At 42.7% G+C, this 23,846-nt stretch overlaps 1 protein-coding gene across 2 annotated transcripts in view; it reads left to right on the plus strand.

Moving 5' to 3' along the window:
- Positions 1 to 461: 461 nt before the first annotated feature.
- Positions 462 to 23,846, plus strand: part of LOC139544891 (protein mono-ADP-ribosyltransferase PARP8-like) — a 113,010-nt gene continuing 89,625 nt past the window's right edge. The window contains exons 1-2 of one of the 2 annotated variants that reach the window (XM_071352061.1): positions 462 to 975; positions 3,097 to 3,151. In XM_071352061.1, coding sequence (XP_071208162.1) covers positions 885 to 975; positions 3,097 to 3,151 — 146 coding nt within the window. In that variant the 5' untranslated portion in view covers positions 462 to 884. The remainder of the gene's footprint in view (positions 976 to 3,096; positions 3,152 to 23,846) is intronic. The other variant, XM_071352063.1, reaches the window with a different exon arrangement.

The raw sequence follows: 23,846 nt of genomic DNA on the forward strand, positions 1-23,846 counted from the left end.
ACTAGCAGTAGGCTCATAGTTTTAGCACAGATAGAACAATGAGCCAGATATTTCACCGGATATATAAATGTGAATCATCTGGTTGGCGTTTCCAAATATGGTGATGAGTGGAAGCCCAGTGGCCGGCGGTGGAAGAACATAGCGCAAGATTTTATTTTGGCCGACATTCTGCACATTTTCTCATCAATGAAACATTTGATCTCTAACCGGTTTTCGATTTACAAAATTTGAATCTGTAACAAACCGAGTGTAATGCTTTTTGTAGACTTTACCCTTTGCCAGAAGTTATTTTTTTCTGTCTCCATTTTAACCGATTGCAAGGGCGATTTTAGTGATTGAACACGCGAACATCACAGAGTAGGCGTTCCCTAATGGAAATATCCAAATAAATGACAGACCGCGCCAATAGGATCTCACTAACTGGTGCTTGTTCGGCCCGCTATGATTTCATTTGCCTTCATTGGAAATGACAGGCTTAGATCTATCTTGGTTAATAACAATCTTTGATCTTAGCTTTACAGATCGCCATTATTGGGTTTAACAGTGCACATTGATTAAGAGTGGAGACTGGGGCTTTAGGAGTAAAAGTGGAACAGGCTATTTTAATGAAATCAATCGAAGTGCGGAACTACTACTACTGCCGACTCCTGCTGTATAATAGTATCACCGTCGGTTGTTATTCGAGATGATATCCGTTACGACCTGAAACGAAACGGTACGACGATCGGACACACCTGGAATATAACCAAAGCAGTCTCATCCAACCAGCCAGCCCAGCTCCATCGGAAATTCAATTTACTGGAAATACATCAGTCCTTTGGATGGGATCTTAGTTTGCCTTTTTATTAGAGAAGAGAAGCCATTTTTCCTGTGGGGTTTATTTCATGGGGATGTGTTCAAGACAAGAGAGAATACAAAAAGACGTCGACATTGTAATTCAAAGGTGCAAGGCAGAGAAAGACTGCCTTTTCTCTGGTGAGTGTGTCTGTGTACAGCCGTGGTAGTGGAACGGTACGTGTTCCACCCAGGTTAATAAAGCCGTAAGGTGTGTGTTGATTCACACACACACACACTCATCCGTTTCGTCCTCGTCCTCGATAGCAAAAAGCATCAAATAACATCTTCTAGACACAGTTGTCAATATCACAAATTAATCTAATTTATAGACCGACATTTTATTTGATAGGTGTGTGTGTGTGCGATGATTAAATTGGTCAAGCCTAACAGTGTCTGAGTTATTATTACATTTTGGTCTGGAGAAACATTTGACCATGGTACGGAAAGTTTATTTTTATTTTTTAAATGTGACAAATTATTTGAAACAACTCAAAATAGAATGGAGCAGAAAAATGACATTAATATGCTTGTCATGATGACACTAGGCTTTGGTTTAGCATCCCTACAGATTGACAGACAGCCATAATATTGATGACACCAGCCGTAACTAGTCTATTCGCCTATCGACGTTATTTGTACCGGACATAGGCTAACGGTTGTGTAAACTTATACTGACAAAAATATTAACGCAACACATAAAGTGTTGGTCCCATGTTTCATGAGCTGAAATAAAAGATCCCAGAAATGTTTCATATGCACTAAACTCTTACTTCTCTCAAATGTTGTGCACAAATTAGTTTACATCCCTGTTAGTGAGCATTTCTCCTTTGCAAAGATAATCCATCCACCTGACAGTTGTAGCATATCAAGAAGCTGATTTAAACAGCATGCTCATTACACAGGTGCACCTTGTGCTGGGGGACAATAAAAGGCCACTCTAAAATGCGCAGTTTTGGCACATAACGCCACAGATGTCTCAAGTTGAGGGAGCGTGCATATTGGCAGGCTGACTGCAGGAATGTCTACCATATAATTAAATATTAATTTCTCTACCATAAACTGCCTCTAATGTCATTTTAGAGAATTTGTCAGTATGTCCAACAGTTTGGCGTTGTAACTAACTTCAGTGGGAAAATGCTCACCTTCGATGGCCACTGGCATGCTGGAGAAGTGTGCTCTTTACGGATTAATCCTGGTTTCAACTGTACCGGGAAGATGACAGACAGCGTGTATGACGTTGTGAAGTGTGCCCCAGATGGTAGACGTTGTGAAGTGTGCCCCAGATGGCAGACGTTGTGAAGTGTGCCCCAGATGGCAGACGTTGTGAAGTGTGCCCCAGATGGCAGACGTTGTGAAGTGTGCCCCATGGTGGGGTTATGGTATGGGCAGGCAGAAGCTACGGACAGCAAACACCGTTGCATTTTTTCAATGGCAATTTGAATGCACAGAGATACCGTGATGAGATCCTGAGGCCCCATTGTCGTGCCATTCATCCGCCGTCATCACCTCATGTTTCAGCATGATAATGCACAGACTCATGTCACAAGGATCTGTACACAATTCCTGGAAGCTGAAAATGTCCCAGTTCTTCTATGGCCTGCATACTCACCAGACATGTCACCCATTGAGCATGTTTGGGATGCTCTGGATCCACGTGTACGACAGCGTGTTCCAGTTCCCGCCAATATCCAGCAACTTCGCACATTTCCTTGAGGAGTGGGACAACATTCCGCAGGCCACAATGAACAGCCTGATGAACTCTATATGAATGAGATGTGTCGCGCTGCGTGAGGCAAAGTTAAATAAAGGTGTTGTGCTCCATAGCATAGTTAAATAAAAACAAAATGGTGGTCACATCAGATACTGACCACACCTGTACTTTTCTTTTTTTTTAAGGTATCTTTGACCCGTAATGCATATCTGTATTCCTAGTCACGTGACGTCCATAGATTAGTCCATTTATATTAGTCCATTTACATTTATTAATACATTTATATGAACTGTAACTCTTAGTAAGAACTTTGAAATTGTTGCATGTTGTGATTTTATATTTTTGTTGGCCAACAATTTTTTACCCCCTTTTTTTTAAATATATTTTTTTTCAGTCAGTGGGAACCCTCTTTTGATGTTTCCATGGAAACTGCATTTGTTGAATGGGTTCTTTTTCTTCTTCTCTCTGTGGCAGTGGCAGTGGCTTGGTTAATAACCCTCCTCTTAGTTTCTGTTCTGACCGGTTCTGTTTGCCCTCTCTTATTTCAGATTTCAGATACACTGACGCCACCTTCACCTTCACCTATTCCAAAGGCTCCAGAAGGTACAGTAAAGCGTTCAGAGATTACTCCTTCTCTATCTTACTGGGCCATGGCTTGTCTACTGGTTGTCATCAGGGCTGGTTGTTCACATGGGTTTTTCATATGAATGGTGTGTTTGTGTTGGGGGGGGGGGGGGCTGGACTGTTGGGACCTACCTTTAAATCCACTTGACAGTCTCCCTGCGAGGCACAAATGAACTACCAGGACTGCTCTCCTTCAGGCCTGTCATTCGTCGCATATATATATGCTAATTTTAAATGATGATGTTGAGGTCTGCACCTACAGTACCTAAAAACCTAACCATTGCTCACTGGACCAGCACCATTATCGATGAGACTGGTCCCAGGCCCTCATAGATTTAGGTATGTCTGGTATATGATAAGACTTCATTATCGTCAAGTCTTCTAATATGGTTGACTCTGTAGTCATTATTATATCCTGGACTTGGGTTGACTTGGTAGTCATTATTATATCCTGGACTTGGGTTGACTTGGTAGTCATTATTATATCCTGGACTTGGGTTGACTCTGTAGTCATTATTATATCCTGGACTTGGGTTGACTCTGTAGTCATTATTATATCCTGGACTTGGGTTGACTTGGTAGTCATTATTATATCCTGGACTTGGGTTGACTCTGTAGTCATTATTATATCCTGGACTTGGGTTGACTTGGTAGTCATTATTATATCCTGGACTTGGGTTGACTCTGTAGTCATTATTATATCCTGGACTTGGGTTGACTTGGTAGTCATTATTATATCCTGGACTTGGGTTGACTCTGTAGTCATTATTATATCCTGGACTTGGGTTGACTTGGTAGTCATTATTATATCCTGGACTTGGGTTGACTTGGTAGTCATTATTATATCCTGGACTTGGGTTGACTCTGTAGTCATTATTATATCCTGGACTTGGGTTGACTCTGTAGTCATTATTATATCCTGGACTTGGGTTGACTTGGTAGTCATTATTATATCCTGGACTTGGGTTGACTCTGTAGTCATTATTATATCCTGGACTTGGGTTGACTTGGTAGTCATTTATATATCCTGGACTTGGGTTGACTCTGTAGTCATTATTATATCCTGGACTTGGGTTGACTTGGTAGTCATTATTATATCCTGGACTTGGGTTGACTCTGTAGTCATTATTATATCCTGGACTTGGGTTGACTTGGTAGTCATTATTATATCCTGGACTTGGGTTGACTCGGTAGTCATTATTATATCCTGGACTTGGGTTGACTTGGTAGTCATTATTATATCCTGGACTTGGGTTGACTCTGTAGTCATTATTATATCCTGGACTTGGGTTGACTTGGTAGTCATTATTATATCCTGGACTTGGGTTGACTCTGTAGTCATTATTATATCCTGGACTTGGGTTGACTTGGTAGTCATTATTATATCCTGGACTTGGGTTGACTCGGTAGTCATTATTATATCCTGGACTTGGGTTGACTCGGTAGTCATTATTATATCCTGGACTTGGGTTGACTCTGTAGTCATTATTATATCCTGGACTTGGGTTGACTTGGTAGTCATTATTATATCCTGGACTTGGGTTGACTTGGTAGTCATTATTATATCCTGGACTTGGGTTGACTCTGTAGTCATTATTATATCCTGGACTTGGGTTGACTCTGTAGTCATTATTATATCCTGGACTTGGGTTGACTTGGTAGTCATTATTATATCCTGGACTTGGGTTGACTTGGTAGTCATTATTATATCCTGGACTTGGGTTGACTCTGTAGTCATTATTATATCCTGGACTTGGGTTGACTTGGTAGTCATTATTATATCCTGGACTTGGGTTGACTCGGTAGTCATTATTATATCCTGGACTTGGGCTGACTTGGTAGTCATTATTATATCCTGGACTTGGGTTGACTCTGTAGTCATTATTATATCCTGGACTTGGGTTGACTTGGTAGTCATTATTATATCCTGGACTTGGGTTGACTCTGTAGTCATTATTATATCCTGGACTTGGGTTGACTTGGTAGTCATTATTATATCCTGGACTTGGGTTGACTCGGTAGTCATTATTATATCCTGGACTTGGGTTGACTCGGTAGTCATTATTATATCCTGGACTTGGGTTGACTCTGTAGTCATTATTATATCCTGGACTTGGGTTGACTTGGTAGTCATTATTATATCCTGGACTTGGGTTGACTCTGTAGTCATTATTATATCCTGGACTTGGGTTGACTCTGTAGTCATTATTATATCCTGGACTTGGGTTGACTCTGTAGTCATTATTATATCCTGGACTTGGGTTGACTTGGTAGTCATTATTATATCCTGGACTTGGGTTGACACTGTAGTCATTATTATATCCTGGACTTGGGTTGACACTGTAGTCATTATTATATCCTGGACTTGGGTTGACTTGGTAGTCATTATTATATCCTGGACTTGGGTTGACTTGGTAGTCATTATTATATCCTGGACTTGGGTTGACTCTGTAGTCATTATTATATCCTGGACTTGGGTTGACTCTGTAGTCATTATTATGTCCTGGACTTGGGTTGACTTGGTAGTCATTTATATATCCTGGACTTGGGTTGACTCTGTAGTCATTATTATATCCTGGACTTGGGTTGACTCTGTAGTCATTATTATATCCTGGACTTGGGTTGAGCAAGTTCCCCATTTTTTTATTTTTATAATGACTTGGTTACTTTTGATTAAACGATAAGCTCTCTCTCTCTCTCTTAAAACGCACATTGAAATGCTGAGAATAATGATTGGTTTCTTTTTTATAGAAAGACTTGATAAAGTAGAAGGAAGGATTGTTCAAGCAACTCTTCTCCCAGTAGTTGATTATGGTGATATAATGCAGTCTCTGTTTTTTTAAACCTTCAGACTCAGTCTATCACTCAGCACTGTGGTTTACCACTGGGGACAGTTTTCATACACATCACTGCATTTTGTATAGTTCTGTTGGTTGGCAGTTTCTGACTACCAGAAGGTCATTTTGTATAGTTCTGTTGGTTGGCAGTCTGACTACCAGAAGGTCATTTTGTATAGTTCTGTTGGTTGGCAGTCTGACTACCAGAAGGGCATTTTGTATAGTTCTGTTGGTTGGCATCTCTGACTACCAGAAGGGCATTTTGTATAGTTCTGTTGGTTGGCAGTCTGACTACCAGAAGGGCATGTTGTATAGGAAGCAGTTCTTCAGAGACCCCCCCCCCCCCCCCATTACCTCAGCCCCCATATTAATTGGAGATCCAGCCATTTTCAGACCCCCCCCCCCCCCCCCCCCCCTCTGGACTGGCTGGTTCTGGGTGTCCTGCGGGTCTCCACTGAGCTGAAGGGGAAAAATACTTGTTTTTATTCCCCCAGCTCGTGGAATAGTCTTTAGGCCACTTTGAAGCTGGACTCGCTGATCTCCATTGGCCAGTTTAGATCCATTTTGAGGGAGATAATGTGATAGTTGTATTTGATTCATCTTGTTTTTTTATTGTGTTGTTGTTATTTTGCTTTATGTTGTATTGAATTGTGTGTTCATGTTCACAGGGCTTCCTTGAGAATGGTGACCCCCCCCCCCCCCCTCTAAATAAAAGTTAAATAAAAACATTCTGGGTTTAACTTGGGTAGGGTCGACCCTCGGTAGGGTCAACTCTGTAGTTACCCAAGTTAAGTCCTGAATATGGTATGGTTGAAATGGGTAATCTCTCCATATAGTGATGTTAGTCTTTTAGATGTTGTACACGTGAAATTGTCATTCAGAACTTTATCTTCAATGTTCTATTCCATTTTGTTGCAAGAGATACCTCTCCGGCCAATCTACAGGTAACTGCCAAAATAAAGGAAACCCTCGAGTAAACGAAGGATACAAAGTATATTGAAAGCAGGCGCTTCCACACAGGAAGTTCCAGACACTTGTAGAATCTATGCCAAGGCGCATTGAATCTGTTTTTGGCTGGTGGTGGCCCAACGCCCTATTAAGACACTTCATGTTGGTGTTTCCGTTATTTTGTCAGATACCTGTAGTGGCAGGCTACACACAGCATGGGACAGCTGGTTAGGGGAAACGGCTTGAGTCGCACACACTGGAATGTAATGTTGTGGATAAAGTTTTGGAATGACACAATTGCCTGTGTACAACATCTAAGGACCTGCGGTCGTGATACTTATGGTGCCAACATTTTAGAATACTATAGTACCATTTCATACGATACTACCAACCTTTTCAGCCTTACTGATCTAAAGAACCTGCTGGCACCTGGTTATTAAATGTTTATAAAGTCTGTTTTGTTTATAGATTCAGTTGAATAGAAGCAACAGCCGCTAGTCTCTTGTCTGAGCAGGTCTAATGATATCCACTTCACGTTCCTGCACATATCACCCGTGGCAGCTGTAATCATTCAGCTACATCCCCTCCCAGCCCTCACTCACCTGCTCTCTGTCCCCTCTTCACATCCCCTCCCAGCCCTCACTCACCTGCTCTCTGTCCCCTCTTCACATCCCCTACCAGCCCTCACTCACCTGCTCTCTGTCCCCTCTTCACATCCCCTCCCAGCCCTCACTCACCTGCTCTCTGTCCCCTCTTCACATCCCCTCCCAGCCCTCACTCACCTGCTCTCTGTCCCCTCTTCACATCCCCTACCAGCCCTCACTCACCTGCTCTCTGTCCCCTCTTCACATCCCCTACCAGCCCTCACTCACCTGCTCTCTGTCCCCTCTTCACATCCCCTCCAAGCCCTCACTCACCTGCTCTCTGTCCCCTCTTCACATCCCCTACCAGCCCTCACTCACCTGCTCTCTGTCCCCTCTTCACACCCCCTACCAGCCCTCACTCACCTGCTCTCTGTCCCCTCTTCACATCCCCTACCAGCCCTCACTCACCTGCTCTCTGTCCCCTCTTCACATCCCCTCCCAGCCCTCACTCACCTGCTCTCTGTCCCCTCTTCACATCCCCTACCAGCCCTCACTCACCTGCTCTCTGTCCCCTCTTCACATCCCCTCCCAGCCCTCACTCACCTGCTCTCTGTCCCCTCTTCACATCCCCTCCCAGCCCTCACTCACCTGCTCTCTGTCCCCTCTTCACATCCCCTACCAGCCCTCACTCACCTGCTCTCTGTCCCCTCTTCACATCCCCTCCCAGCCCTCACTCACCTGCTCTCTGTCCCCTCTTCACATCCCCTACCAGCCCTCACACACCTGCTCTCTGTTCCCGCTTCACATCCCCTCCCAGCCCTCACTCACCTGCTCTCTGTCCCCTCTTCACATCCCCTCCCAGCCCTCACTCACCTGCTCTCTGTCCCCGCTTCACATCCCCTCCCAGCCCTCACTCACCTGCTCTCTGTCCCCTCTTCACATCCCCTACCAGCCCTCACTCACCTGCTCTCTGTCCCCTCTTCACATCCCCTCCCAGCCCTCACTCACCTGCTCTCTGTCCCCTCTTCACCTGTGTCTATTCCTCTGTCAGTTTAAACAAATATAATTTTGCCATGATGGCGAATGGGGGTGCTGACCCTGACGAGTCTTCTGTCGTTAGAGTTGTACATTTGTTACATTGGAGCAGCGTGCAAAGCGAGCAATGTTAATACATTATATAATTTAATCGCCTGTTATAACCAGAGAGAGAGAGATGTGAGAGGGAAAACAGAGAGCAGTGTGTCTATGAGAGTGAGGGAGGCAGAGAGAGAGGTGTGTTTATGAGAGTGAGGGAGGCAGAGAGCAGTGTGTTTATGAGAGTGAGGGAGACAGAGAGAGGTGTGTTAATGAGTGAGTGAGAGAGAGTGAGGGAGAGAGACAGAGAGAGGTGTGTTTGAGAGTGAGGGAGACCGAGAGAGAGGTGTGTTTGAGAGTGAGGGAGACCGAGAGAGAGGTGTGTTTGAGAGTGAGGAAGAGAGACAGAGAGAGGTGTGTTTGAGAGTGAGGGAGAGAGACAGAGAGAGGTGTGTTTGAGAGTGAGGGAGACCGAGAGAGAGGTGTGTTTGAGAGTGAGGGAGAGAGACAGAGAGGTGTGTTTATGAGAGTGAGGGAAACAGAGAGCAGTGTGTTTATGAGAGTGAGGGAGCCAGAGAGAGGTGTGTTAATGAGTGAGTGAGAGAGAGTGAGGGAGAGAGACAGAGAGAGGTGTGTTTGAGAGTGAGGGAGACCGAGAGAGGAGTGTTTATGAGAGTGAGGGAGAGAGACAGAGAGGTGTGTTTATGAGAGTGAGACAGAGTGTGAGGATGGGAGAGTGTGTGTCTGTGTTAATTGAAGAGTAAAGAAGGTTTCATGCAGTGTTTTCCCCTTACTGACACAATGGCACGCAGCTCATCATGCCTGTATATCACAGGAGGTTGGTGGCACCTTAATTGGGGAGGACAGGCTCGTGGTAATGTCTGGAGCGGAATAAGTGTAATGGTATCAGACACATGGTTTCTATGTATTTGATGCCATTCTAGCCATTATTATGAGCCAGTCCTCCCTTCAGCAGCCCCCACTGGTGTATATTCCTTCCTCTCATTCCTCCAGACCAATCACAGCTAGGCCTTTTGTAAATATAAGCCAATCAGCCGTTCTATGCAGAATTCTATTATACACTGAACAGTTGGAAGTTAAATTCAACATGGTTGTATTGAGGAGAAGGGTGAATTTTCAGTGACATGTTTTTGGAGAACGTTTAACGAAAACAAAAAATGTGGACGGGGACGAGGACGGGGACGAGGATGCGGACGGGGACGAGGATGCGGACGGGGACGGGGACGAGGATGCGGACGGGGACGGGGACGAGGATGCGGACGGGGACGAGGACGGGGACGGGGACGAGGACGGGGACGAGGATGCGGACGGGGACGAGGATGCGGACGGGGACGAGGACGAGGACGGGGACGAGGACGGTGACGAGGACGGGGACGGGGACGAGGACGCGGACGGGGATAACAGGATGCTAGGCTGATGATGATGATTATTTACAGTGGTATTGAGATATTACTCGGTATCGATCGTGATACTTGGCCTGGTATCGTATCCTTTGTAAAATGTCGGTATCGTGATCAGCCTAATACTGATGTGTGTGTGAGAGTCCAAGTCAGTCTTCAGGTCCTGGTCATTGGTTGTAGTGTGTGAGAGTCCAAGTCAGTCTTCAGCTCCTGGTCATTGGTTGACTAACACTGAGAGTGTTACACTTTCTTAAAGGAAGTCTTTTTCTAGATGTTTTCGGGGCATTTGTTCATTTCTTTCCCTCCAGAGCCCCCTGCTCTGCACAACGAGGATGAGGACATTTAATCGCTGTTTAGTTTCTCAAAAAACAAGTGAAATCTTTTTTAAAAACGAAAGTATTTGAACCCTTCTATAATATTCCATTTACATTAAAAAAGAAACGTCTTTTTAAAGCTGAACTGAAGACGGGGTTAGCAGTCGCAGACATCAACACAAGGTCAGTTTATACTCTCACTGGATGAGTCCCAAATGGCACCCTATTCTCTATATAGCGTACTACTTTTCAAAAGTACACCTACTTGTATAGTACTATAGTATAGTACTATATCTAAGAAATAGGGTTCTGTTTCACACATGGCCACGGATTCCAAGAAGGGTGATTACAGTCCTGGCAGGAACCGTCAGCTGTTAAAAATAAAAAAACACGACATTACAAATTGAGATGCTTGTTGTCTTCTTGTCGTTCATCTGTCGGTACTTTATTTTCTGAAGACCTGTCGGGTTGATTGACAGACATCTGTCGGTACTTTATTTCTGAAGAATGACCTGTCGGGTTGATTGACAGACATCTGTCAGTCACTCTGAAGCAGACCGTTTTTCCAAAGTCCGTCGGAATCAATGAGGCCTTTTTTGTTTCTCAACCAAGACTCTTCTTTCTGTCATTTCTGCGTGTGTGTGTGTGTGTGTGTGTGTGTGTGTGTGTGTGTGTGTGTGTGTGTGTGTGTGTGTGTGTGTGTGTGTGTGTGTGTGTGTGTGTGTGTGTGTGTGTGTGTGTGTGTGTGTGTGTGTGTGTGTGTGTGTGTGTGTGTGTACTCTTTCTGTGTCATTGTGGTAGAACAGGGAAGTCACGTGTTTCCTGCCAACTGTAACATTCAGACACTTGTGAGAAACGCCAAACATGAAGGTTCTTTTAATAGGCCTGTCCCCGAGAGTCGGCGTCTTTTTAAAATGTGTATTTTTCCATATATGGACACACCCTATGTGTTTTAATAAAATCAACTATATGTACTGAGACTGTCTGTTTTTAAGCACATAGTTTGATTAAATAATGAAGAGGGAGTCAGAGATCAAGATGTCTTAACCAGAAGAAAACCTGACCCTCCTCTGATTCTGCCTGCCGTTATGCTCCTGAAGTTACTGGTAATAGGCTACACCAGCGGTCGGAAAACCTTTTCCATTCGGAGCACCAAGTTATCTTACCATTTCTACTGATCTCCGTGCCAGTTATGATTTTCATATGCACGTTTAATTTTATAATAGTCTATCTCAAAATCATTATCATGTGGTTAGTCTACATTCAATCGAAAGCCAAATGAAAATGTATTCAAATCTACAAGTAACTTCTATTGTCAACTGTGTAAAAATAGCCTACATGAAGCCAACGAAGAAAACCATTGCAGACTGCAGGTAGAAAATATCCTGATTTTTAAATATAAATATCCTATACATCACATTGGCTATGCAATGACCTGGAAACATGTTATCAACTGTGTCCAGCCGGAACGGCAGCAAACTTGCAGCATTGTATAAAATATTGTGGGCCCTCGGTTTCCCCCGCCACTGAGCTCAGGACAGACACAGCTGTAGGCTATTTGCGCAAAGGGATAAGAAGTAATCAGGTGTTTGGGGACGTTTCCACTGGATCAGAGCATTACATTTTTAAATACATTTGAGGAACCCTCGTCGCTGGGGGTGTTTTGAGACAGCAGTGCCTACTACTACGATTTCGAAGTCGCCGTCAGCAACCAAATCATGTGAAGCGTGGGATTGGGCGGATTTCCTCGTCCTTCTCGCCAGCCGTGATTTTGGGCAGCTTCACGGTAAGAAATGTGACTGTTTTTGCGCCAGGAACAATGTCCTATCCCAGAGCTCGAGTAAATGACATTACTAAGCTGCTCCTGAATGTACTACACCAGGACATGTGGGTTTTAATGACATTACTAAGCTGCTCCTGAATGTACTACACCAGGACATGTGGGTTTTAATGACATTACTAAGCTGCTCCTGAATGTACTACACCAGGACATGTGGGTTTTAATGACATTACTAAGCTGTTCCTGAATGTACTACACCAGGACATGTGGGTTTTAATGACATTACTAAGCTGCTCCTGAATGTACTACACCAGGACATGTGGGTTTTAATGACATTACTAAGCTGTTCCTGAATGTACTACACCAGGACATGTGGGTTTTAATGACATTACTAAGCTGCTCCTGAATGTACTACACCAGGACATGTGGGTTTTAATGACATTACTAAGCTGCTCCTGAATGTACTACACCAGGACATGTGGGTTTTAATGACATTACTAAGCTGCTCCTGAATGTACTACACCAGGACATGTGGGTTTTAATGACATTACTAAGCTGCTCCTGAATGTACTACACCGGGACATGTGGGTTTTAATGACATTACTAAGCTGTTCCTGAATGTACTACACCAGGACATGTGGGTTTTAATGACATTACTAAGCTGCTCCTGAATGTACTACACCGGGACATGTGGGTTTTAATGACATTACTAAGCTGCTCCTGAATGTACTACACCAGGACATGTGGGTTTTAATGACATTACTAAGCTGTTCCTGAATGTACTACACCAGGACATGTGGGTTTTAATGACATTACTAAGCTGTTCCTGAATGTACTACACCAGGACATGTGGGTTTTAATGACATTACTAAGCTGCTCCTGAATGTACTACACCAGGACATGTGGGTTTTAATGACATTACTAAGCTGCTCCTGAATGTACTACACCGGGACATGTGGGTTTTAATGACATTACTAAGCTGTTCCTGAATGTACTACACCAGGACATGTGGGTTTTAATGACATTACTAAGCTGCTCCTGAATGTACTACACCGGGACATGTGGGTTTTAATGACATTACTAAGCTGCTCCTGAATGTACTACACCAGGACATGTGGGTTTTAATGACATTACTAAGCTGCTCCTGAATGTACTACACCAGGACATGTGGGTTTTAATGACATTACTAAGCTGTTCCTGAATGTACTACACCAGGACATGTGGGTTTTAATGACATTACTAAGCTGTTCCTGAATGTACTACACCAGGACATGTGGGTTTTAATGACATTACTAAGCTGCTCCTGAATGTACTACACCAGGACATGTGGGTTTTAATGACATTACTAAGCTGCTCCTGAATGTACTACACCAGGACATGTGGGTTGTAATGACATTACTAAGCTGCTCCTGAATGTACTACACCAGGACATGTGGGTTTTAATGACATTACTAAGCTGCTCCTGAATGTACTACACCAGGACATGTGGGTTTTAATGACATTACTAAGCTGCTCCTGAATGTACTACACCAGGACATGTGGGTTTTAATGACATTACTAAGCTGCTCCTGAATGTACTACACCAGGACATGTGGGTTTTAATGACATTACTAAGCTGCTCCTGAATGTACTACACCAGGACATGGACACTGATTCTATCGTAGTCCATGTGGGTTCTAATGACATAATGAAGGGCAGCTCTGAACAGTTGAAACTGGATTTCAAAGAGCTGATTGACTCTCTGCTAGACACTAACAAAAGACCCATCATATCTGGCCCTGTGTCCTTCTCTGAATCGTGGCATTGAACACTTTAGCCAGATTATTTCTCTTCACACCTGACTACGTGATTATTGCAGCTCAATGGGTTTAACGTTTGTTGAAATAATGTAATCAAACATTGTACATTTTAACCGTTAATTTCCATCACTCCTAATGTAGGCTACTATTGGTGATATGAGGAATTGATAGACACTAACAATCAAAGGGCAAACAATTCACGTTCTGGAGAGAGACGTGTAACAGACAAGGGGTCTCCTGTGCCATGATTCATTTTTTTTGGTCCATTTGCCACTGCACGACTAAATACATACTGGTCAACCAACAGCCTATTGACCAAACAATCGACCACTTGACTCAATGGGGGTCAGTCCTAGTTCTTAAATGGTTCTTCCTCTGCTCCTAAAGGTAAACTCTTACCAATTTTTTAAATTTTTTATTAATATTATTATTATAATATATTTTTTAAGAACCTTTAGTTAAACGTGGGGTTCTTGACGTGGCATCGACGGTACTTCAGAATAACCCTTTCATGGCACACAGCAAATTGACAAAGTGTTAACTAGTGTTGATTTTTCCTGTGTCACATTTCTAGTGTTGATTCAAGAGTTAAATTTAACACTCAGTGGTGTAAAAAATAACCCCAGTGTTGGTGTTAATAACCAGAGTTCAACCGAAACCATGCTCAGCATTATATTTCCCAGCATGCTCTATTGCAGGTTGATATCCTTTCTTACATTTTCTAGATATTGAAACAAAGTTCTATCTTTTTTTTTTGCATTGATTTTAATCTTATTCTACTCAAATATAAATGGCGTACATTTTTCTAAACTATTCCAATCTGTTACTTGGACTTATTGCAACCAGAACTGAAATGGTTGTTTTAGTGGATTCCAATAGGAATTACACATCACGTTGCAAGCCAGAGTAATGTGACTTGCAAGCATGATGTGGCCTGTAAACCATGATTTTCCAGGCCACTGTAAAACTAGGCCCACAAAAGAAGACCTTAGGAAATATGTATTGTGTCGTGGAAATTCTAATCAAGTAAGGGAGAAGAGACTTTCAATTTCTTCAAACAATCAACTTTTTAATATCGATTTAATTATTGTAATAAAGTTAGCTGGTCATCGACCAGTGATCGTTGAGAGCATGAATAATACAGAAACGAAAAGGGGTTTATATAGAAACCCAAACACTTCTTATTCATGGCTGGTTCCACCCCTCCCTGGCAGGTGGCTACCTTGTTTTCTTCTTGTGGCTCTGTGTATCGGGTGTGTGAGATCCTAATGTACACATTATAACGTGACTCCCTTCTGCTGATTGAATTGTCAGCGATGCTCAAGCCAATCTCAGTTCACTTCATGTCACTACACAGCGGTGCTTGTGGAAGATTGGACTGAAGGATTGGACTGAAGAACTGTGGTCCACTCTGAGAGGCTCTTCGTCTTATGCCGTGTGACCAAGTTACTCCAAAAGCAAAGAGGATTTGGAAAAATGCAGGTGTATTCTGTTCCTCCAGTTGGCCTTGACCATGAGCCCAGACCAGCTGCGGAGAGGGAACGTGGAAGAGGGGACCCATCCTTTCTCAGAACAACAGCATTGGGAGAATAGAAATGTCTTACTATTGTTAAGCATATAATTATTAACTATTAATATTAAACAAAATCAGGTAAATATGTCATTTTTCTCTCACACAATTGTTAAATAATTGAATATTAATGACAACATATTCACTTCCAATCTCACTTGATAAAAGACACAGGACTGAAAAATGAACGAATGCAACAAAGTCTCTGTCACTAGTAAACAAAGTCATGGTTGGTACTGGTAACTCAAAAAATTCACTCTAAAAGCACCCTGGGAAATATGAAATAAGGCTTAACCTTGAACAGGCCTGTTCAATGCTGGTCCTGGAATGCCGAAAACAACATTTCTGGTTTTTGGATTTTTCTATGGCTCTTCTTGTTTGGTTCTAACTTGTACCTTTTTTTTATTTTTAAGAGTATACTGCTGTCGAAGATCATTGTTTTAAAAGCCTCGCCTTCTGTTGTGTACCGGTAATTTAACGGTACGTTGAATTGACATTTTAAAAGGGAGATTCATGATTTCATTATCCTCTGTTGTTTTAAGTGTCTGCGGGTATAACTCACACACGAGAGAAAGCTTTTAAATATGATATAAACTGCCTTTTAATTTTGCAGGACCCAAGCAAAGCAGCAGTTAATGGGGATCCATTATAGAAGCAAAGCTGAGAGAAGTACACAGGGGAGTTTCTTAGCTACTGGTTGTTTGATAGATCTGTTGTCAGTCTGAATGTCACACACACACACACACACACACAGAGAGACACTACGCTAGCATCTGTCCATAGTCTACACTACGCTGATGTCTGAGGAACATATGTCATCATTGGATTAAGACATCAGCTGCTGACTGAGTGGTAATTTCATCAAGTCAAATTCTGTCACTCCAAACTTTGAGTTTTTGATTAGCAGCAAATCTGTCACTTCAAAGCTTAACAAGATCCCACTGGGTCTCTAGTCAGAGCTAGTGTGTGTTTAAAATGCCCTTCAAATGGTCTCTGTTGGCTTTAGCCTCCCACCTGTTAGTCATCGAACGGCCCAGACCTCAACAGTGCTCTGGCCCTGCGAATGTGAGGGAGGCAAGGGAGCAATGTCTGTTGTGTGGTCTGTTTCTGGCTGGGGGAGTGAGTTTGAGTGTTCAGAAACGGATTTTTAAGACACTGGGACAACAAACTGCAGGAAGCAGTAATGTGGAACAGGAACAACAGGTTATTCTGGGTGACAAGACTAAATCAGATCCTATATTTATCTACAGCACACAGACAAAACCTCTTCTCCTGGAAGCCTGCATCAATAGCCTTTTCCTAGGGTGTGCTAATCAAATCAATGTTTTAGCGCAATATTCCAAATGCCTGTATCGCAATAATCAATTATTATTATTATTTTTTTAAATACATTTTATTTATATTTTTTTAATTGGCGTGTTTTGTCTTGGTCTGATCTCCTTCGGTGCGTCTTCCCTCTCTGACTTCAGGCCCCTCCCCCTGCCACTCACAACAACAACTAAAGATCACTTCTTCCTCTGACAAGCCGTTTCAATTCGTTATTTGCTTTTTGAGGTTTGGTCAAACCGAATCGGTCAAATTTATAAAAAAATCAATAAAAAAATCCCCTTTCTAACGATACCCTTTTTATGTCTCCATTGCCAAAATGTAGAACAGGGATGACCATACTAAAATGAGAATATTAATGAACATGATTGTGGGAAATTAATGCTTAGTTTCTGTTGCGCGTTGCAGTTAGCAGCATTTTTAGACACATACTGTTATGTGCTAGCTGTCTAGTCTCTGTTTTATAAATGTGCAATGAGCATACCAAGACTCATTTTATATAAGGAATTGGCAACTCGTTCTCATTCTGGGAAGTAAGCATAATCTTGCCCAGGTAGGTCACTTGATCTCAACATGTAAACAAAGTGAACTGTTGTTCCAAACAGTTGGAGGCTGACAGGAGGGGGGTGTATTCATAACAGTTCAACTGTTATACCTTGTTAGCAAGCGAATAGATCCAAGTTGGATAAACTTGAAAAATAAAAGATTAACTGTCTACTCAGTAGTATTTGGGCTTGTGCTTCAGAGATTGTTGATGAGACCTGTGTTAATGTTCTAGAACCTCTGCTACCAGAAGTTGTCATTATTAGTGGTTGTGCTTGGCCTAATTTTACAATCCCTGAATTCATTAAGTTATTCCTGACTGTTTTGAAAACGCAGTGTGTTTACCTTCTTTTTTAAAAATTGTGCAACAAAGCTTATTTAGAGAGAGAGAAAAAAAAGAAGATGTACATTGTGAATCGCCCATAAATTTGAAACGATCTTAGATTTTTAGGACATACCCTAGGCCAGGGCTGCCCAAACCTCTTCCTGGAAATCTACTGCCGTGTAGGTTTTCAGTCCAACCCTAATTTAACACACCTGATTCTACTAATTATCTGCACAACAAGACTTTAACTAGCTGAATCAGATATAGTAAATTAGGGTTGGACTGTAAACCTACAGGACGGTAGATCTCCAGGAAGAGGGTTGGACTGTAAACCCACAGGACAGTAGATCTCCAGGAAGAGGGTTGGACTGAAAACCTACAGGACAGTAGATCTCCAGGAAGAGGGTTGGACTGAAAACCTACAGGACAGTAGATCTCCAGGAAGAGGGTTGGACTGAAAACCTACAGGACAGTAGATCTCCAGGAAGAGGGTTGGACTGAAAACCTACAGGACAGTAGATCTCCAGGAAGAGGGTTGGACTGAAAACCTACAGGACAGTAGATCTCCAGGAAGAGGGTTGGACTGATAACCTACAGGACAGTAGATCTCCAGGAAGAGGGTTGGACTGATAACCCACAGGACAGTAGATCTCCAGGAAGAGGGTTGGACTGATAACCTACAGGACAGTAGATCTCCAGGAAGAGGGTTGGACTGAAAACCTACAGGACAGTAGATCTCCAGGAAGAGGGTTGGACTGAAAACCTACAGGACAGTAGATCTCCAGGAAGAGGGTTGGACTGAAAACCTACAGGACAGTAGATCTCCAGGAAGAGGGTTGGACTGAAAACCTACAGGACAGTAGATCTCCAGGAAGAGGGTTGGACTGAAAACCTACAGGACAGTAGATCTCCAGGAAGAGGGTTGGACTGAAAACATACAGGGCAGTAGATCTCCAGGAAGAGGGTTGGACTGAAAACCTACAGGACAGTAGATCTCCAGGAAGAGGGTTGGACTGAAAACCTACAGGACAGTAGATCTCCAGGAAGAGGGTTGGACTGATAACCTACAGGACAGTAGATCTCCAGGAAGAGGGTTGGACTGATAACCCACAGGACAGTAGATCTCCAGGAAGAGGGTTGGACTGATAACCTACAGGACAGTAGATCTCCAGGAAGAGGGTTGGACTGAAAACCTACAGGACAGTAGATCTCCAGGAAGAGGGTTGGACTGAACCTACAGGACAGTAGATCTCCAGGAAGAGGGTTGGACTGAAAACCTACAGGACAGTAGATCTCCAGGAAGAGGGTTGGACTGAACCTACAGGACAGTAGATCTCCAGGAAGAGGGTTGGACTGAAAACCTACAGGACAGTCGATCTCCAGGAAGAGGGTTGGACTGAAAACCTACAGGACAGTAGATCTCCAGGAAGAGGTTTGGGCAGCCCTGTCCTAAGCGGTGCTTTCTTACCCAGTCTATTGTTGGGTTAATTGAAAAATTACACTCCCACTTTGAGCTTTGTGAATGAATAACTCCTGAATGTTGAAATGAAATGCGTAAAATAGGATTCAGTACATTGTAACTCCAAGAACCCCTGTCCTAAGCAGCAGGTGTTCAAGCCTATTTCACTGGTAGAGAATCAGTCAATCCGGCTTAAACCACAGGAAGTGTTGTGGTGGCAACCATGCCAAACTACCGTGTCCTCCCCTGGGGGATCGATCCTCTTTCTAAACCACGCCGTATATATAGTTGAAGTCGGAAGTTTACATACACCTTAGCCAAATACATTTAAACTCAGTTTTTCACATGACATTTAATCCTAGTAAAAATTCCCTGTCTTAGGTCAGTTAGAATCAGCACTTTATTTTAAGAATGTGAAATGTCAGAATAATATTAAAGCGAATTATTTATTTCAGCTTTTATTTATTTCATCACGTTCCCAGTGGGTCAGAAGTTTACATGCACTCAATTAGTATTTGGTAGCATTGCCTTTAAATTGTTTAACTTGGATCAAACGTCACGGGTAGCCTTCCACAAGCTTCCCACAATAAGTTGGGTGAATTTTGGCTCATTCCTCCTGACAGAGTTGGTGTAACTGAGTCAGGTTTGTAGGCCTCCTTGTTCGCACACACTTTTTCAGTTCTGCCCACAAATTGTCTATGGAATTGAGGTAGGGCTTTGTGATGGCCACTCCAATACCTTGCCATTGTTGTCCTTAAGCCATTTTGCCACAACTTTGGAGGTATGCTTCGGGTCATTGTCCATTTGGAAGACCCATTTGCGACCAAGCTTTAACTTCCCGACTAATGTCTTGAGATGTTGCTTCAATATGTCCACATAATTTTCCTACCTCATGATGCCATCTATTTTGTGAAGTGCACCAGTCCCTCCTGCAGCAAAGCAACCCCACAACATGATGCTGTCACCCCTGTGCGGTTCAAGGTTGGGATGGTGTTCTTCGGCTTGCAAGCCTCCCCCTTATTCCTCCAAACAAAACGATGGTCATTATGGCCAAACAGTTCTATTTTTGTTTCATCAGACCAGAGGACATTTCTCCAAAAAGTACGATCTTTGTCCCCATGTGCAGTTGAAAACCGTAGTCTGGCTTTTTTATTATGGTTTTGGAGCAGTGGCTTCTTCTTTACTGAGTGGCCTTTCAGGTTATGTCGATATAGGACTCGTTTTACTGTGGATATAGATACTTTTGTACTTATTTCCTCCAGCATCTTCACAAGGTCCTTTGCTGTTGTTCTGGGATTGATTTGCACTTTTCGCACCAAAGTACGTTCATCTCTAGGAGACAGAACGCATCTCCTTCCTGAGTGGTATGACGGCTGCGTGGTCCCATGATGTTTATACTTGCGTACTATTGTTTGTACAGATGAACGTGGTACCTCCAGGCATTTGGAAATTACTCCCAAGGGCGAACCAGACTTGTGGAGGTCTACTATTTTTTTCTGAGGTCTTGGATGATTTCTTTTGATTTTCCCATGATGTCAAGCAAAGAGGCACTGAGTTTGAAGGTAGGTCTTGAAATACATCCACATGTACACCTCCAATTGACTCAAATGATGTCAATTAGCCTATCAGAAGCTTCTAAAGCCATGATATAATTTTCTGTAATTTTCCAAGCTGTTTAAAGGCACAGTCAACTTAGTGTATGTAAACTTCTGACCCACTGGAATTGTGATACAGTGAATTCTAAGTGAAATAATCTGTCTGTAAAGAATTTTTGAAAAATTACTAGTAGATGTCCTAACCGACTTGCCAAAACTATAGTTTGTTAACAAGAAATGTGTGGAGTGGTTGAAACACTTATGTTGGAGTCATTAAAACTCGTTTATGTAAACTTCAGACTTCAACTGTACATATACCAGTGTATTGGGGAAGAGCCTTGGGATGGTTTGTCAATACCGTTGAAACCATTTCATTTCAGTTTTTTAAATAAATGTAAATATTTGTAGCTTCTTTATAAGTAAATACCTGCAGTCAACTTGTGTAATACCTTGAAGGACATAAAGAAGATTGTGTTCTTCATTTCACCTGTCCTCAGTCATGTGGTGTTTGTTTACAAGCACATAACGATGTGAGCCTTTACAGTCACTTACTGTCGTGCGGTACGCATCAGGTGATCTAGTTACAGTATGGAATTCGCAACTAAATATCTGTGTGGTTGAAAAATGAGTTTTAATGACTACAACCTAAGCGAATGTACATTTTCGACTTCAACTGTATATATATTTGTGTAATTGATACCTACTAGTATATGGTTAATAATGAATTTTTGAAAATGAAAAATATTTAGAGTAAAAATTATTTATTTCTAATTTTGTCATCAACATGTATTTTTTTTTCTCCCATAGTAGGCCTATTTGACTGTTGACAAGAGTCAATATGCCACACACTGTCACGCTCTGACCTTAGTTCCTGTTTTATGTCTCTATTTTGGTTTGGTCAGGGCGTGAGTTGGGGTGGGCATTCTATGTTTTGTTCTATGTTTTGTATTTCTAGGTGTTTGGCCTGGTGTGGTTCTCAGAGGCAGCTGTCAATCGTTGTCTCTGATTGAGAACCATACTTAGGTAGCCTGTTCCCACCTGTGTTTTGTGGGTAGTTATTTTCTGTTGTGTGTCTGCACAGTATGGAATTTGCAACTAAATAGCTAGAGACCTTTTTATAACTATTAGGTTAACTGTTTAAAATGTGGCAAATGCTCTGTAGTGGTGCATTTGGTTTGCTCATGGGTAAATGAGCATAATAAGATGCATTTAAGTGGTTAGCTTCTTCCATTGTTAAGGTTGTCTTGGTAACAGCAGAGAATCCCCACCTTGCGTTCTAATTATTTGTTTTGTGCAGCAACAGGGGATTCTCCCTCCCGGGTGGCGCAGTGGTCTAGGGCACTGCATCGCAGTGCTAGCTGCGCCACCAGAGTCTCTGGGTTCACGCCCAGGCTGGGCTGGGTTCGCGCCCAGGCTCTGTCGCAGCCGGCCGCAACCGGGAGATCCGTGGGGCGACGCACAATTGGCATAGCGTCGTCCGGGTTAGGGAGGGTTTGGCCGGTAGGGAGGGTTTGGCCGGTAGGGATATCCTTGTCTCAGTATGTAAAAATGTAATAAAATGTATGCACTCTACTGTAAGTCGCTCTGGATAAGAGCGTCTGCTAAATGACTAAAATGTAAAATGTAAAAATGACCTGGAGCCAGTGGGTTTGGCGACGAGTATGAAGCGAGGGCCAGCCAACGAGAGCGTATAGGTCGCAGTGGTGGGTAGTATATGGGGCTTTGGTGACAAATCTTTGGAGGGAGTTGAAAGTCCGTGTTGCCCAGCAACAGCCCCAAAACATCACTGCTCTAGAGGAGATCTGCATGGAGGAATGGGCCAAAATACCAGCAACAGTGTGTGAAAACCTTGTGAAGACTTACAGTAAACGTTTGACCTCTGTCATTGCCAACAAAGGGTATATAACAAAGTATTGAGATAAACTTTTGTTATTGACCAAATACTTATTTTCCACCATAATTTGCAAATAAATTAATAAAAAATCCTACAATGTGATTTTCTGGATTTTTATTTTCTCATTTTGTCTGTCATAGTTGAAGTGTACCTATGATGAAAATTACAGGCCTCTCTCATCTTTTTAAGTAGGAGAACTTGCACAATTGGTGGCTGACTAAATACTTTTTTGCCCCACTACCCTGACTCTGCGTGCAATGAATGCAAGAGAAGTGACACAATTTCCCTAGTTAATATTGCATGCTAACGTGAATTTCTTAACTAAATATGCAGGTTTAAAAAAATATACTTCTGTGTACTGATTTGAAGAAAGGCATTGATGTTTATGGTTAAGTACGTTTGTGCAACGATTGTGCTTTTTTCGCAAATGCGCTTCTGTTAAATCATCCCCCGTTTGGCGAAGAAGGCTGTGATTCGATTGATTATATGCAACACAGGACAAGCTAGATAAACTAGTAATATCATCAACCATGTGTAGTTAACTAGTGATTATGTTAAGATTGATTGTTTTTTATAAGATATGTTTAATGCTAGCTAGCAACTTACCTTGGCTCCTTGCTGCACTTGCGTAACAGGTGGTCAGCCTGCCACACAGTTTCCTCCTGGATTGCAATGTATCAGCCATAATCGGCATCCAAAAATGCAGATTACCGATTGTTATGAAACTTGAAATCGGTCCTAATTAATCGGCCATGCCGGTCGACCTCTAGTCTGAGCACTGATGGTGGGATTGTACGTTCCTGGTGTAACTCGGGCAGTTGTTGTTGCCATCCTGTACCTGTCCCGTAGGTGTGATGTTCGGATGTACCGATCCTGTGCAGGTGTTGTTACACGTGGTCTGCCACTGCGAGGACGATAAGCTGTCCCTCCTGTCTCCCTGTAGCGCTGTCTTAAGCATCTCACAGTACGGACATTGCAATTGATTGCCCTGGCCACATCTGCAGTCCTCATGCCTCCTTGCAGCATGCCTAAGGCACGTTCACGCAGATGAGCAAGGACCCTGGGCATCTTTCTTTTGGGGTTTTTCAGAGTCAGTAGAAAGGCCTCTTTAGTGTCCTAAGTTTTCATAACTGTGATCTTAATTGCCTAGCGTCTGTAAGCTGTTAGTGTCTTAACAACCATTCCACAGGTGCATGTTCATTAAT

The sequence above is a fragment of the Salvelinus alpinus genome, chromosome 19 (assembly GCF_045679555.1).
Source record: "Salvelinus alpinus chromosome 19, SLU_Salpinus.1, whole genome shotgun sequence".
NCBI classification, from domain to species: Eukaryota; Metazoa; Chordata; class Actinopteri; order Salmoniformes; family Salmonidae; genus Salvelinus; species Salvelinus alpinus.